Here is a 16973-nt window from a genome sequence, read left to right as displayed (position 1 = left end):
TATCAGTAATGGATTATTGATTATATCTCTAATGCTATAAATAAGTATACAATTTGTTTGTGTTAAGTACTCGTTTAACAATAAGTATGGTTTTCGAAAAAAAACAATCGTTATTTACAAAATATATTAAGACAAAGGTCGATAAATAACAATTTTGAAATATCATCGTATTTAATAACATTAGAGTCTTCTTTTACTGCTAGCATTTTGTCGATTTCAGGATATCATAGCTTCTTATCACCATCTAAAGAGCCGACTGAAAATAGTAATAGATTAATCAGTTTAAAGACGTCAATGAAATAGATATCTAACACAAATAAAAATCAAATGCATGTCAAGCTTATAAAAAAAATAATAAATAAATAGTTTTTAATTTGTTAATGAAAAAACAATATTGTTTATCGTGGTTTCCAAAATAATGGCTTATGTAGTAGAGTTAAATAAGGCCATAAAACTGATGGTATTAAGAATAAACTATTGTCATAAGGGCATGTAATAAGAAGGAATTATATGCATGCAACAAAGGGTGTGCTAAGTATGAATGTAGATGAATGGAGAGGAAGAAGACGACTTATGAAAAGGTGGAGGAAGTGAGTGTCGGTATGACGAGTGACAGAGAAGAATGGAAGCGGAAAACATATTTCGCCGACCCCAGATAAAATTGGGAACATGGCAGGAAGAAGATTAAGAATAGATGGTTTAATGAGGTTAGTGATTCAGAAGATAGAAATTGGACGGGCCATTGTTCCAGATGGATCTGATATGAGTAGAGGATGACCAAAAAAACAAAAACTATAAAAGTCAAAGAAACAAGGAAAATATTTATTAGCACATACATTAGGGTCAGTTGTAAAACGTTATCATTAGATAAATCGGATCTATTTCTCAATAATGAAATGTCATGTAGCAGCTGTACAATGATACATCAATAGTAATTTGTTTATTTATCGTATTTCCCTAAGCAATCAATCAGTTATTTTACGAATAAAAATTCAACATAATTTGTATGGAACTGAAGCAAAAATTCTATCTCTCATCGCAAATCAACGGTAGGATAAGTTATAGAAATCCGTCGTTAATAGAGGGCAGTTAACATATCTGCGATATTCCTTACCTCTTTTCCAACATGTATAGCAAGATACAAATCTTCTTCAGCTCCAGATAATGTTATTTGTACTTTCCCAGTAGTTGATACGGTGATATTTCTTCCAGTACAAGTTGTTCCTTCTTTTTGTCCTGATATAATGTCACAATAGGTTCCAGATGGAAGTTCAGTCTATAATAAGTCATGACTTTATAATAACACTATCTTTAACTTTAAACATAGTCTATCTAACAGCATCAAATTCACTTACCTGTATCTCCGCATTCATCTCACTCCCTTCAGTATTGAAAGCAATGAATCCTTTGTCCCCCAAACTGAACGCAACTTGGTTGTTACCGTTGTCCCACCAGTAGTTAACTTCTGTGTTCATTACTTCATTTCTGAACGCCACCATTCTGTAGACGGGGCCCCAGCGATGTTCGCATACCCAACCACCATCACATAGTTCGTCCTAAGATAGAAGCCACAGAAATGAATTTGTCAATATTTAAATTGAATATGTAACCTTTCTAACATAGATAAAGGTTCCTTTATTTTGATCATCAAGTGAACCCTACCGCTGTGGATTAGCAGCGTGAGGGATGTGTCAGGCGCTTACTGACTAAAACCAGCCTTCTTAGGCCTTTTACGTAGGTACCAGGGCCGCGGTAACTCTTTCGAACAATCCCGCAGCAGATATAGGGGCCTTAAATGGTGGCTCTACTTCCTGCCAGGGCTGCAGGATTGTTTGAAAGAGTTACCGCGGCCCTGGTACACAAAGGCTGGCTAAAGAAGGAACATGGTAAATTTTAGTCAGTAAGAATCTGACACTCTCTCACACTGCAGTCACAGTGGAATGGATCATTTCATGATGTCCCACAAAAAAGGTTTTACCTCATTTATAATAGGAGATATAATATTTCCTTCACTATCAGCAGGAGGTCCTTCTTCAAAACTAGTAAAATAATAACTGCTGGTAATCCGAGGCTGTCCATATGGATGGGCTAGAAGAAAAGCTACAGCTGCCTACAACAAAACAATATTTACGTCACCTTTTGTTTTCAAACTAGTTTTGCGCATTTATTTCACATCTGCGATTTTATCATCGATTATCAAGATTTTTGACAAACATTATTTTAGAACTATTTTAATACTTTCCGAAGCGTTTGATAAATATCTGTTATTATGTGAAATATTTACCTTGTATAGTGTAGCATTTCTATGTGTCAATATAAAGCCACTTCGCTGTGTGTCGTGATTGTCAACGAAAGCCACGGCGTTTTCACTCGGCATCATATCTAGTGCTGTAGTACCCCAAGACTTTAGAGACTTCAATGGTTTTCGACCAGTGAATATTTGTGCTAATTCGTCTCCAGCCTAAAAGTTTTTGAAAGCCATTAATTTATGATTCTGCTATATGCCGTAAGATAAAATAATGTTGTCGCCCTATCTCATATTATGATGCACTCTAATAAGTGATGAAAGTGTACCAGATGCCTTCCTTTTAACACTGCTAGATGTAAGTCCCCATACACTGTTTGAAGTGCACCTTGATTTATACTGTTTCGTTGGTCTATTCATAGTCTGAAATAGCTTTTTTGCCAGGCATGGACTAAACTGAAACACGTTACGGTTACAATAAAGCGAATGTTGAATTTTCCGAGAATGCAGGAAGTATGTAGTTGGATGCGCGCCAATATTGCTAAACGAAATATAGGTCTTCATGTGACTGACAGGAAACGCAATAACATACACGCGTATCTTGTTTCATTAATTACACAATATTGTAATATTCGGTATTTCGAACACACAATAAGGAATCGCTTTCATATTTTTTTAAGTGTCTGCTAATTTTGACTAAAGCATTTGCAATATTGGCTCACAGGCTTGTAACATCCACTTAACAGATGTTTATTAATATGGTAATGAACTTCTTGTAAAGCTATAAAAATTGATGACGTGAAGCTAAAATGTTTTAAAAATCCTCCTGTGAGATAAAAATGTTTTTGGAAACGCTAATGGGTTACGCTTATTCAGCGAAAATTTTAACGATGGTGCGGACAATGCGATATTGCGGGCCTTACTGCTAAGCACTCGTTATAATAAAGAGCCAATAGCTAAGATTAAAAAATATATCAAAGAAGCTTTTAAGACATGACTGCCTGAGATGAAATGGTAAAAAGAGCCGTAGATACTACATATGTATTTCATGATGAATTATTCAAATAAAACATACAGTAAATTCCGTAACATCTCCCATATCTTTGTATTCTTCATAAGTAATTACTCCACCCTTTGCAACCTCTTGGTAAATGTAAGGTCTCGAATTCTTTCGGAACCCAAAATTCGTGTTCAAATTGTTGAGGTACTTGTAAATTTCTTTTAGATCCGCTGGCCACATGTGTTTTGCTGCATCCACTCTACATGAGAAATATTTATTAAAAACTATTTGTACAACACATCAACAATCTTGAGCTGTACTTATAAAATTTTCTACTTACCTGATTCCAGCTACACCAAGATCAATAAGCTTATTCAGGTACCCAATTATCTTCTGACGGACATACGGCATTGTTTGATTTAAGTCTTGAAGTCCTACCAACCTGCACACCCTCATCTGAATCAAATACAATACATAAATACATGTTTTGGGTCATTTCAGCAAAAATAGGGACATCTTCAAAGTCAATACCAACCTCAGTACCATTATTAAAATCATTTACATCGCACACTGGGTGATGGAAATTCGCTTCAGTATATGGAACTCCTGGATATGAAAGACTATCAGTTTCGGGTGTACCACCACCTGTCATATGGTTGAATACCACGTCTACGTAAACTCTGGAAAACAAATGAAGTATTGGGACTTGGGCAAAACAAATGAAAGAATGTAAATACTCAAAGTACGGGCCAGTAATATTAGGGGTTAAAGTATGAAATTGCCGTTTTATTCTAGTAGGTTTTTGAATTGCCATAGAGTCTTCATGGTTTGAGGTTTTCGAATTTAACTTTTTTCACGTGGTTTCTGTGATGTTTTTCTTTTAAAAAATGTGAAACATTTGATTATCGATGTTCAATTGTTTTTGTTATTCAACTTAAACAAGAAAGATGGATACTGCGAAAATTTGAGTAATTTTTGAATATGAGTTCCGACGCGGGATTGAACGGCAGAAACAGCCCGCAATATCAATGCTGCATTTGAAGAGGTGTCTGCTAAAGAACGCGCCGTGCGATTTTGGATTAAACGCTTTCGTGGTGGAAACTTCGACTTGAAGAACGAGCCATGAGAAAGACCGCCTGACAGGTGATTAACGAGAAATTAAGAGAGACGGTGAACGCCGATCCTAGTCAAACTACCCAGATACCCAGCCGAACACCGAATAATGTTGAAAAAATTAGCAGTAAAACAGCCACGACTCATGAATCGACCTTCACCGCTATTGCTCCATGACAACGCGAGGCCTCATACAGCAAAATAAACCGTTTTAACTCTTCAGGAACTGCAGTTGGAAACTATTCGTCTTCCTCCATATTCGCCAGACCTTGCTCTAACGGACGACCATTTTTTTTTGTGATTTGGACAATTATCTACGTCACAAGAAGTTTCTTCCCAGGAGGCAGAACAAAATTCTTTCACACTGTTTGTGCAGTCTAGATCCTCAGAGTTCTATCGTAAAGGCATAAATGACCTTCTTATTAGATGACCGCAATGTATAGATAATAATGGCAACTATTTTGATTAAATAAGTTTGTTAAAAATTAAAAAAAAATACAATTTAGGTTTTCAGTACAAATCGGCAATTTCATACTTTAACCCCTATTATTTCATATCTTTTATCAGGACGCATAGTGCAATCAGATTTGTTAAGTAAATTAGGTACTACCTACATCTAACAATCATAGTATTCAAATAATGATGGAAGTAAAGCTGCGGATCGAGAATCAGTTGAGTGTAACAAATTAATCTGTTTATCGAGATTAGTAACTAAATACTTCAGTCATTTTGATCCCCATAGGAAACAGGATTAATGTTATCGGAGCTATAAACGCAGTAACTAATAAAATACTGATATCGTTCAGATTTGTTGATAAATCATTATCATTAATTGTGTAGGTACTTCGATTATATACGCTTATCATTTTGTTCTATGAGATAGAAAATATTAATGTGCATTTGCAGTATGGAAACTGTTGCGACGGGTTGATTATGATCTAAATCTTCATTATAATGTTTACCGCTTGGGTTAGTACCAAGACTGATGAAAAAGGACATCAATTTGCAAGATTAATGATTGTGAACAACATAATCAAATAATTTTTAACTTAATTGCGGGAACTTATTGTATCTATTTTCAACTCTATGGGGAAGGGAATAGAGACATACACAAATGTATTTCTTATTGTTGATACTGGAATAATCAGTACCATCGGTGATAGTCACAAGAAATCTAATGCGACAATAGCTACATATCTGCCGTATAAAGATATTTAGGTCAAATAAAGACGCCTTTTGAAATCAACACAACTGAAGTAGGAATATTTGAGTTATCACTCATATTCCAATTGTTGGTACGCTTATTTCGATGATTTATAGACGCCATATTGTGAATGGCTTCTGAAAGAACGAGTGACAAACACTGACTTTAAAGGGGTCTACACACCAAAGCCGCCCAATCCGCCGGCCTTATTTTGTACAATCATGCTGCCGGCTTGCGCCCGCGCGGGCAAGCCGGCGGGGCAGCATACCGATGCCGACGGCATCCCTTTCCACACACTCAGTCAGTTGCCCGCCGGCTTTCATAGAGTATTTGGCAATTACTAGAACACCACATGCCGCGGCTGTCGTGCCGCCGGCAAAGTCGTTCGGCTTGGACATTCTGAAGCCGCCGGGTTAACCCGCCGGCACTAAGCCGCCGGGCTGTGCCGCCGGGTCAGCGGCTTTGGTGTGTAGACCTCACAGGCATACAACCAAAGGTACTTAGACGACCCACTTACCAAGAGCTGGTCATATATAGAATCTAATCTTTCGTATTCTTTCAACTTAAGTACTTACCTGACACCAACTTTGTTGCATCTAGTAGTCATGTTCAAGAAGTCAGCTTCGTTTCCTGAACGAGTCTCCAGTTTATACGACATCACTTGGTATCGCTCGTACCAGGGTCTTATGCCGTTTAGGCTTATCACCATGTTTTCTGATGCTGGTGACGTCTGGTCATTGAGAAACAAACTCGTTAAGAAAGATCAAAATTTCTAGATTCCACTGGGTCTTAAAATCTATGGCAAACCTGTATGGCTCCGTAACCTTTGGGTCCAAGGAACCTCTCGCACTCGTCAGCTATGTCTAACCACTTCCACTCGAACATTTGTACGATGACGGAGCGGCCTGGCCATTGGTTGGTCTTGATGTAAGCGTCGCAAGACAACGCAGCTCCGAATAGAGAGCAGAAAGAAAGCCATAATAGAAGAGTCATTGTCTGAAAAGAAACCAGGGTTTTACAATTATTTCAGTGCATAAGGACGGGGACGATGAACATGCCTCTCGATTTGTGCAAATTCATCTTAGTCAATCTATATCCAAACACAATTTAATCTAACGCAAATATGAAACAGACAAATAAATATTATTTATCATACTTCAATTTCAAGTCTATGTAATAATTTAAAGTACTTACATAACATGTAAACACGACTATTCAACAGGAAGACTTGAACTCAACAATGCATTTCAAATGTAAACACTTAACAAAACAGTAAACCACTTAACTATTAGAAAAATAATATTACACTATTATGACGTCGTTGAGGTACAGTCCGACAAAAGAGTAGCGCCATAATTTATTTACATTGTAAAATCCAATATATATTTATAATGTCACTTTCAAAAAAGGATCTACCTATTTATTACAATAGTAACGTAACTTTTCAACACATGGGTAGGTAGTTATTTTTTTTAAACTTATAAACTGTATCTCCACTACCTAAAAGAACTAATTTTCGATCTCTCTTGGAGAATCGTATGTCTATGCAATTACAGGGGGCGTTCCTGGTATACCAATTACATGAAGCTTGTCACAGATGCGCGATAACAGGAATAGAATCGGTCTTTTGACAGATTAATTGCGTTGTGTGATTGACCTGTATTCTATAGTTATAGATAGGTCATTTTTCGACATTTCACTTATTTTGAAATAGGTGAAATAAGATGCCTTAAACACGTATGTCAATAATTAGGGTTTAGGTATCTCTGATTTGATAAACACCTTTTTGTAACTAGGTAACTACTTACCTATTACTGACTGTAGTTACGCGGCAATTGCCTACATCATCATCATCATCCTCCTGCCCTTATCCCAATTTCATTTGGGGTCGGCGCAGCATGTTTTCTTCTTCCATACTCTTCTATCTGCCGTCATCTCACAAGTAACATTCTTTCTTACCATATCTACTTTCACACAATCCATCCATCGTTTTCTTCGCGGTAATTGCCTACATGTCGGGCTTTTATGGTATCATATTATGAAAATAGAAAATATTGTAGGTACCTACTCACCTACTTAGTATTAATGTTGTCAAAAAAAAAAGACGCCATTTTTTTTTGTGGCAAGCCAGCGATGAGCTTCACGAAAAATGGCGCCGAAAGACTTCTATGATGTCTTGGCGATTGAAAGTCTTTGTTTCTAAGTTGGCATATTTTTTATTAAAACCTTTAGTTACTCCTAGTACCAATTTTTTTTTAATCTTTAAGATCGCCAATAGGTATCTATAGTTTGTTTCTAGACTTTCTTCTAGACCTAATATAGGAAAAAAATCTGTAAAGGCATCTTCATTTCTTCAGTGTTCCTTAATTGCATCATTAAAAAAATGTGTTTATACCTATTATGTGACAAATTCATTTCCATCACAGTTAATCATAATTTATAATCAATGCAATACTTACCGATAAAAGATTGCTTGATAGGGTTTTTTTGATAATTCAGGTGAAATAATAAACAAGGAGGTGCAATTAAATGTTTTAATTCTTATACATATCTACATATACATTCATACATAGCAAATAAGTACAACACAACAACGATAAAGTAATAACAATTAAGTACAAAGCATAGATTAATACTTACATATTATCTACTATATTACATTAACAAATAATATTTCTCATAAATTATTTACTACATTACAAGTAAAGGAGAAAAACAGGTAATAAATAAGATTAAAATATCGAACTAACGTCTCGAAACTACATTCAAAATCTTTTTAATAGTAGACAATAGTCTACTATACCTAATAAGGTACTAACTTCTGGTTAATCGAATCTTCTTATCCTGTCAACACCAAAAGCGACTGGAACAACAATATGAAAAATATTATTAAAAAGCAGAATCGTAAACTAACACTAACACTTTTTCCAAAAAAGTAATAACCAACATCGAAAAACACTGAAAGACATCAGACAGAGAGAAGGGTACTAGAAGTCGGTATTTTTAGGGCTTCTAAGATATGATTTAGATATTTCTTGTATGGGGATACTGTCCAAATTCTACCTCTAGTAAGCGTAACACGAAAGAGTAACCATGGAGTTTCTTGCATGTACTTCTCCATAGGAAGCTACTTTTGGAATGGGCAACTAGAATCAAGTCTAGTCAAAAATCGTTTATTAAAATTGGCTAATTAGATTAGCACTGTAACATCAAAATTACAAAAATGACAACACCCCCAAAACGCCCCCCTTTCACCACTTCCTAATACTATGGCTGGAAAGAAGAAGCAAGAACCTATTTATAAATTTTGACGTTCATAAGTGCTTGTAAAGGCCGAAATGAAATGAATGATTTGACTTTGACTTAGAACATGTAGATAGAATAAGAACGGCCATAAGTAGCTATCGTTATCTATCTTTGATTAATTTGCATTATAAATAAATCAAACATTTACAAACACAATAATACTCGGCTAATGTAGTTTTTAAATGCCTATTCAGACCTAAACGGTATTCGCTACCATCGAGTTTCGCTCAGAGAGGACTTTCGCGGAGTGAGGGGCGGGGTGCATGCCGCTGCTCCCGCGCGGTATGTACTACTACCCACAGCGGCAGCGAATATCGCTCAGGTTTGAATAGGCCTTAATATAGGTACCTCTTTTCCAACATGTATGGCAAGATGTGTCTCTTCGTCACCAGTTAAATTATTTCCGTCTTCCCAGTAATTGATACCGATATATTTCTCCCAGTGCAAAAGGGCAATTCTTTGTCTTTTTCTCCTGATATTATATCGCAATAGATCCCAGCTGGAAGTCCTGTCTGTAAATTGTGTATAAAAGTTACAGCTTTTGTTCTACAGCGAGATATTTTGTATCATAAAGAAAAAAAAATATTCAAGTTTTATACAGTTTTCTTGAAATTCAATGGCGGCCCGCGACTGAATTTTGGGCTCGTACATGAGGCCCATGAGCATACCTATGAAAATTATGTCTGCGCAATATTCCATGACTTCAAGATTAGCAAGAACTAAAGGTATAACTTCATAATGTAGAAGTATGTACTACCTGTATCTCCACATGCATCACACTCCCTTCAGTGTTGAAAGCAACGAATCCTTTGTCCCCCAAACTGAACGCAACTTGGTTGTTCCCATTGTCCCACCAGTAGTTAACTTCTGTATTCATTACTTCATTTCTGAATGCCACCATTCTGTACACGGGGCCCCAGCGATGTTCACATACCCAATTTTCATCACACATTCCGTTCTAGAAAATTAAAATCATGTTTCAGTAAGTTGAGTGAATGGCAAGCCCGAAGATTCCATTTCAAGTATGGCGATCCAACTAACAGTCTGCTTTAAGCATACCGTAAAATATACCTAATTAAAGAGAAAGATTACGTTACAGCCTTTTTATTGTCCCACTGCTGGGCTGCGGCCTCCTCTCACTCGGGGAAGGAATGAGCGTTAATCACCACGCTTGCTCAATGAGGGTTGGTGATTTCAGACTTTATAGTCCAGGTACCCTCGAGATGTTTTCCTTTACCATTTTATCAGCCATTGGTGTCCAAGATATACTTAGAAAGAAAGATAAAAAAGATTATAAACAAAATTAAAGTTACCTCGTCAATAGTAGGAGATATTATATTTCCCTTACTATCAGCGGGTGGGCCATCGTCAAAACTATTGAAATAAAAACTGCTTGTCATTCGAGGCTGCCCATATGGATGTGCTAAAAGAAATGCTAAAGCTGCCTGTAACAAAAAAATAAACATTCTAATTGAGAACCTCCTCCTTGAGTCCTTTGATTGAGACCTTAAGTTGCAAGGCCTTCACTTGAACCACTTCCAGTGGGGCCCAACAGGGCCAAGGCCCGCCGGGGCTGCGGGATTGTTCCGTAACCTACCGCGAATTTGGTATATAAAAGGCCTACGACGGAATATGATGGATTTTTAGTTAGTAAAGTCACCCCCTTACCGCCGCTAGCGGGAGGAGTCATTTGATGATTTTTGTCATCAATAAAAAAGAACCTCCTTCTTTTTCGGGAAGTCGCTTAAAAACAACAATAATTGCAAGAACGATTCCCTACAGAAGTTTTAATGAACAATATAAAAATGAGGATTAAAATAAAAAAGATCTTAAACGACAATTTAGGTACCTTATATAATGTAGCATTTCTATGCGTCAATATAAATCCATTGCGTTGTGTGTCATGATTGTCAACGAAAACTAAGGCATTTCCATTTGGCATCATATCCAGTTCCGCAGTGCCCCAAGACCTTAGCGACTTCAGTGGCTTTCGACCAGTGAATATTAGCGCTAATTCTGTTCCAGCCTACAAATAAATATATTTTTATAAAGCCATATTTACATACACAATGTCTAAGGTAATCATGAAATATAGGGAAAGATTTCACTTTACACAAATCCAATTTCATCGGTTTTCGCATGCTGTGTATTTATTGGTAGTGTCTTCGGAAATGATTTCAAGGAATCGTTCTCGACTATACTACTAATTCCCGGAAGAAATGTTAAGCCTTATTTATTGGATAGAAGAATAATCTTGGGTACGAATAAACCCATCAGAAGATTATGTCGTTAAGAAAAACATTATAAAGATGGTCCAGCAAATTACTTATACAAAGCATTAAGCTTCGTAACTCGATAGCTCATTAAAATTAATTTGACCATTACTCAGTAATAAACATTCGAACAATGTCGCCATAATCCTTTCTGTTATAGATACTGTTCTTCCTTCAAGGATTTTAATATAGGTTTTGTAAATTGGAATGGAAAATATTCCCTGGAATACAGATTTTAAAAATTATATTTCAATATCTTACAGTGAATTCCGTAACATCTCCCATATCTCTGTAATCAGCATACGTAACTACTCCACCCTTTGAAACCTCGTGATAAATGTATGGTCTAGAATTCTCTCGGAATCCATGGTTTGTCTTCAAATTGCTGAGGTACTTGTAAATTTCTTTTAGATCTTCTGGCCACATATGCTTTGCTGCATCTACTCTGAAAAACCCCGAACGAGACAATGATCGAATCAGAACTTTTCTTACTATATCAGAGACCCTAGAACACCAAATTAAAAGCCTAATTAAAAAGAAAACTTGTGGTATAGTTCCCAAACCTCATATTGCCTTACCAACTCTTCATCTTACCTGAAACCAGCTACACCAAGATCAATAAGCTCGTTTAGGTACACGATAATCCTCTGACGCACGTAAGGCATTGTCTGATTCAAATCTTGCAATCCACCCAGCTGACATACTCGAATCTGAATCATGTGAAATTTCTGTAAATTTTAGGGTGTTCAAACACGACAAACATGAAAATGTAACCAGGAATTATCTGGTTATAAAATTATCCAAAACGAAAAAAAGAGTATTTCATAAGGATCTCCACAAAATTACAAATTATATTTAAAAGGATGACCGTTTTTTGTTGAAACTATTTAGTATGATTCATCAGAGTTCGGATCGGCCTAGTGGGTAAAGGACCAACCTCTCAAGTATGAGGGCGCGGGTTCGATCCCAGGTCAGGCAAGTACCAATGCAACTTTTCTAAGTTTCTATGTACTTTCTAAGTATATCTTAGACACCATTGGCTGTGTTTCGGATGGCACGTTAAACTGTAGGTCCCGGCTGTCATTGAACATCCTTGGCAGTCGTTACGGGTAGTCAGAAGCCAGTAAGTCTGACACCAGTCTAACCAAGAGGTATCGGGTTGCCCGGGTAACTGGGTTGAGGAGGTCAGATAGGCAGTCGCTTCTTGTAAAGCACTGGTACTCAGCTGAATCCGGTTAGACTGGAAGCCGACCCCAACATGATTGGGAAAAAGGCTCGGAGGATGATGATGATGATTAGTAGATAGTCTACGAGTACCTACACCTGGATTAGTTCGATTCAATCTAGAATGACAACATAAATCTTATCATACGAAAATTCCTATGAATGTTCTAGAGGTCATTGCAACAACAACATCCGAAGTGCAAGTGTACCTACTTCGAAAACTAGCAGATGTCACTACTAATTACTTAGATAAGTGGAAAAAACACCGTGATGCCACGAGGCAGCTATCTGGTCAGATCTTATCTAATCTACCTATCTCTTGCCGAATCATCCGACCATCTGCTTCATGAAAACATACTGGTAATATCCAGAATTTTCCAATAAAGGCAATAATTTCTTTTCCAATAAATGTGGTGATAAACAGACCTAATCTCCCTACTGCGGCGCAGCATGTTTTCTTCTTCCATACTTCTAACTCTTCTATCTCACTGTCATCTCACAAAGAACATTATTTCTAGCGATGCCGGCTTTCCCTCAATCCAGCCGTCGTTATTTTGGCGGTCCCGTTCCACTATATCCATCCACATTCACACACCTTCCTCGCAACATGATCCTCGTTCCTCCATATCACATGTCCATACCATCTTCTTCTTTCGAGTCGATGACATGTCATATGAGACTACACTATGTCAGCCCAATATTCCGCCACAGCGAGAGCACGGCCGGATGCGCTCATTAAGTCCTCCCGCGAGCAGGTTTCAGGGCACAGTGGACATGCGATTAGGTGGGACATCGTCTGCACGGCAGCCCCGCACTCGCACCCAAGGTCCGCCCCGCCCGCGAAACCCCACCTGGATCGATTGTCTTTGCTCCGGCCTACCCGTGTTCGGAGTCTGTTTAGAGACTGCCAGACTCTTCTCGGGAGATCGTGTCCAGGAGGGAGACTTTCTAAGAGCGGGACAAACGGGGAGGGCAGTAAACTCCTCGAACGCCAAAGATCCCGTCTGGCACGAGAGGCCTCACCATCGACAGGAGCAACGGCTTTGTAGAAACCCCTGCGGCTTTTAAGCCGTTGTGGCACAGGGGTGTAATTGTGCATGGGGTGTCGTTGGTCTGTTTCGAGTTTGGCTCTCTCGATGCCAGAGGCTACGCTTCTGCGAATATCTGGTGGGGCAATGCCGGCCAGTGGGTGCAGCATTTGTAACGGGGTCGGCTTGAGGCAGCCAGTTATAATGCGGCACGTTTCGTTCAGTGCTACATCCACCTGCCCAGCGTGAACGGAACGACTCCACACTGGGCACGCATATTCGCCCGCGGAGTAGCAGAGTGCCAGGCCAGTGGTTCGCAGCACCGTTGGTGAGGCTCCCCAGGTCGTGCTCGTCAGCCTTCGCAACAGGTTGTTGCGGGAGGCAACTTTCTGCTTGATATTCTCGCAGTTTTTCCTGAAAGTGAGCGACCTGTCAAGAGTTACACCCAGATATTTTGGTAGCTTGCAATGGCTGATAGGTACACCTCGCCACTGGATGTTAAGGGTTCGACTCGCCTCTCTGTTGCGCAGGTGGAATACGCACGACTGAGTTTTTGAGGGGTTTGGTTTTAGGGCGTTCTCCTGGTAATAGGTACTCAGGTCTTCGAGTGCCTTATTTAGGTTTTCCTCTACCTCCTCAAAAGATCCCTGTGATGTCAAGGCCAAATCATCAGCGTACAGGAAGCGAGTCGTGTTTGGGGTAGATGGTTGGTCGTTGGTGTAGATGTTAAATAGTAACGGAGCTAGGACGCTGCCTTGTTGTCCATACCATGATAACTAGTTTCCAAGATTCTCAGTTACCAGTACAGGTCTAATGTGCCAAAATGGAAAGTATCCTACCTCTGTAGCATTATCGTAGTCATTAACTTCACACACTGGGTGATGAAAATGCTCCTCAGTATACGGAACTGCTGGATAGGAATATTCGTCTATAACTGCAGTACTGCCATCAGTCCCATTGTAAACCTTATTTGTATTCTGCGGTATTGCCATATGGTTGAATACGACGTCCACGTAAATTCTGCGAAAAGTGTTGTTGTTATAAAAGTGTCGGTAAATATGTTCTGAGGTAATTAAATTGATAAAATTGGCATTATATTCTAAAAGTAGGAACCTAATCAATTGCTAATACCAGACGTGGACAGATAAAGAATGACCCACCGGAATGATGGAGTACGGAAAACGATCCTAAATATTGTCTCTTCTATAGGTAAAACAGATATAGACAGATTTAGTGGTCCAATAAATAATAAGTGCAAAATTGAATCTTCCTTTCATTAAATACGATTTTCCTAAAGTTGCCCGAGACATAGGAATTGGGCATACCTACTATTACCTACCCCTACTTTGTTAAAGGCAGAGCGAGCTTCTTGCAGTAGGGTGTAAGTTAAACCATGAAATTTTATTGCATTTTCGATTGTCTCTATCTTATGGCGTGCTTATATTAATTAGGTACCTCCTATCAACATTTTTAATGTGCGAATATGACTTTCGACTTAACAACACTGATTGATACTGATAACGATAAAAGGGATACCTACTAATGTGGATACATCCGTTATCAAAATAAAATATAAGGATTATCGTGAAAAAGCCGGTTTGACATACCTAGACGGAAACGATAGTGATTAACAAGCTTAATTGTACCTACGTGAGAGAAAATTTGCTGATAATTACTACGGGTAAATAAAGTGGTTTTTGTTCGATAGAATTCGATACATGTTGGAACACTCTAGATCAGTCATACTCAACCGGCGCGGGCGCCCGCGGGCCGCATGCAGCCCATGTGGCGCCGATGGGAACATCTTTGGCCCCCCGATGGATAAGTCTACTTTCCACGCCTATTTATGCGTTCATGGACAACGATAGGGCCCTTTGTTGCCAGAGCCTACCGAGGGTCCTTTTTTAATGGAAAATCATCAAATGACCATTCCCGCTGTGGGTGCAGAGTGAGGGAGTGTCAGTCTCCTACTGACTAAAACCCATCATGTTAATTCTTAAGCCATATATGTATGTACCAGGGCCGCGGTAACTCTTTCAAATAATCCCGCAGCCCCAGTCTACCCAGGGCCTTGGCCACTACATGACATAAGAGCGTGTTTGATTCCTATATGCGCATAGGTATTTTTGCTGATATCATTACGATTATTATCTTCAGTTGAAATGCATCCTGTGGGGCATAATCTTTTTAGAGACTTGCCATATCATACGTGATTAATTAAATAGGTAAATCATGCACATACCTAACACCAACTTTGTTGCATCTAGTAGTCATGTTTAGGAAATCAGCTTCGCTTCCTGAACGGGTCACCCGTTTGTAAGACATCACTTGGTAGCGCTCGTACCAAGGTCTTGTACCGTTTAGATCTAGTATCAAGTTCTCTGATGCTGGGGAAGTCTGGTAATTTACAATATAGGTACAAATAAATATGCAAACAAACCCAGGCTCACATATATAATTTTACAAGAACCGCTCGACCTGCAACTAAGATTCTGCTGGAAATTAGAGATTGCAACTCGTCATCTTTTAACCCGGCCGGGTCCGGTAACATTCATCGCCAACCCGGCCGGGCCCAGTGGATGTCTAAAAGGGACCCGGCCGGGCCCGGTTTGTAACCTCCACTGGCAATGCCTTCAAGCCCTTCTTTAGAATCCCGGAGTTCTTTTGTTTTTTACCAATTTGAATGTTGTCGCAACTAACAGTAGGTAATTATGTTTAATAAGTCCAAAGTTCAAGTCATATTTATCTAAATAGCATTAATCGTAGATTCCAATTAATTAGATTAATTGATTTGAACTGACGCAGACGGGGATATGTTGATTGATATGTATTTAAACCTAAGTACTGTACTACCAACACAATATTTCTCTCTATTACAAGTACTTTAACTATATATGTACCTGTACAGCTCCAAATCCTTTGGGTCCAAGGAACCTCTCGCACTCGTCAGCTATGTCTAACCACTTCCACTCGAACATTTGTACGATGACGGAGCGGCCGGGCCATTGGTTGGTCTTGATGTAAGCGTCGCAACAAAACGCAACTCCGAACAGAGAGCAGAAAGAAAGCCACAATAGAAGTGACATTGTCTGAAAATCAAAAACAAATGGTTATTTTTTAAAAGGTTGAAAAAAGGCTGACTTGATCTGTCAGGAAACTGATAGGTATTCCCGAACATAAAATAATCTTCAGAAACTGTTTAATTTTTATTTTCATATGAACCGATGGGATAAGTCAGTCATTCTAGCTAGGTTGATGTGATGGTGCCAAACAATTTAGAAGCAAGCGAATTTGTGATACAAACAAATATGCAAATAAATAAACAAAATTGTTGATAAAAACCAGTCGCTTAGACATTAGAAGTCGACTTGTTTAATCGATTTCTATAGTAGAGGTAGATTTTCATTCTCTTAATTCAACAAATTAATTTTAACACAACTTACCGTAACGTATAAAACAACTATTCAATCGAAGGTCACAAAAGGTAATGCAGTTTTAAGTGAAAAACACTCACCTAGAATAATCAGCTGGCTTAACTATTAGGTACGAAAAATACTAGAGTTAAAACGTCATAGAAATA

The 16973-nt window shown here is 38.5% G+C and overlaps 2 protein-coding genes across 2 annotated transcripts; both read right to left on the bottom strand.

Annotated features, from left to right (window-relative positions):
• Positions 1 to 98: 98 nt before the first annotated feature.
• Positions 99 to 6885, bottom strand: LOC110374733 (alpha-amylase A). Its single transcript, XM_064035776.1, has 11 exons — positions 6757 to 6885; positions 6370 to 6558; positions 6138 to 6292; positions 3781 to 3925; positions 3586 to 3701; positions 3321 to 3504; positions 2285 to 2461; positions 1979 to 2110; positions 1356 to 1556; positions 1115 to 1276; positions 99 to 256 (listed from the first exon to the last, which is right to left on the bottom strand). Exons 2-11 carry the CDS (start codon positions 6553 to 6555, stop codon positions 245 to 247), a joined length of 1470 nt encoding a protein of 489 aa, XP_063891846.1. The 5' UTR covers positions 6556 to 6558; positions 6757 to 6885; the 3' UTR covers positions 99 to 244.
• A 1372-nt stretch (positions 6886 to 8257) lies between these two features.
• LOC126054133 (alpha-amylase 4N-like) lies at positions 8258 to 16949 on the bottom strand. Its single transcript, XM_064035774.1, has 11 exons — positions 16837 to 16949; positions 16294 to 16482; positions 15636 to 15790; positions 14233 to 14413; positions 11736 to 11851; positions 11403 to 11586; positions 10718 to 10894; positions 10182 to 10313; positions 9626 to 9826; positions 9217 to 9380; positions 8258 to 8425 (listed from the first exon to the last, which is right to left on the bottom strand). Exons 2-10 carry the CDS (start codon positions 16477 to 16479, stop codon positions 9261 to 9263), a joined length of 1452 nt encoding a protein of 483 aa, XP_063891844.1. The 5' UTR covers positions 16480 to 16482; positions 16837 to 16949; the 3' UTR covers positions 8258 to 8425; positions 9217 to 9260.
• Positions 16950 to 16973: the final 24 nt, after the last annotated feature.

The sequence above is a fragment of the Helicoverpa armigera genome, chromosome 8, assembly GCF_030705265.1.
Source record: "Helicoverpa armigera isolate CAAS_96S chromosome 8, ASM3070526v1, whole genome shotgun sequence".
NCBI classification, from domain to species: Eukaryota; Metazoa; Arthropoda; class Insecta; order Lepidoptera; family Noctuidae; genus Helicoverpa; species Helicoverpa armigera.
Note: the sequence above shows the minus strand (reverse complement) of the source record. Positions and strands in the feature narration are given on the sequence as shown.

What these genes read in the sequence shown, in the direction of transcription:
- LOC110374733 (XM_064035776.1), bottom strand. Translation starts at nt 6,555, where the DNA reads ATGACTCTTCTATTATGGCTTTCTTTCTGCTCTCTATTCGGAGCTGCG. An exon ending in AAGGTTACGGAGCCATACAG is followed by an intron (nt 6,293 to 6,369) that starts GTTTGCCATAGA and finishes CTCAATGACCAG; the next exon opens with ACGTCACCAGCATCAGAAAA. An exon ending in CTTGGTGTAGCTGGAATCAG is followed by an intron (nt 3,505 to 3,585) that starts GTAAGTAGAAAA and finishes TTTCTCATGTAG; the next exon opens with AGTGGATGCAGCAAAACACA.
- LOC126054133 (XM_064035774.1), bottom strand. Translation starts at nt 16,479, where the DNA reads ATGTCACTTCTATTGTGGCTTTCTTTCTGCTCTCTGTTCGGAGTTGCG. An exon ending in CTTGGTGTAGCTGGTTTCAG is followed by an intron (nt 11,587 to 11,735) that starts GTAAGATGAAGA and finishes GGGGTTTTTCAG; the next exon opens with AGTAGATGCAGCAAAGCATA. An exon ending in GAAATGCTACATTATATAAG is followed by an intron (nt 10,314 to 10,717) that starts GTACCTAAATTG and finishes TTTTTGTTACAG; the next exon opens with GCAGCTTTAGCATTTCTTTT.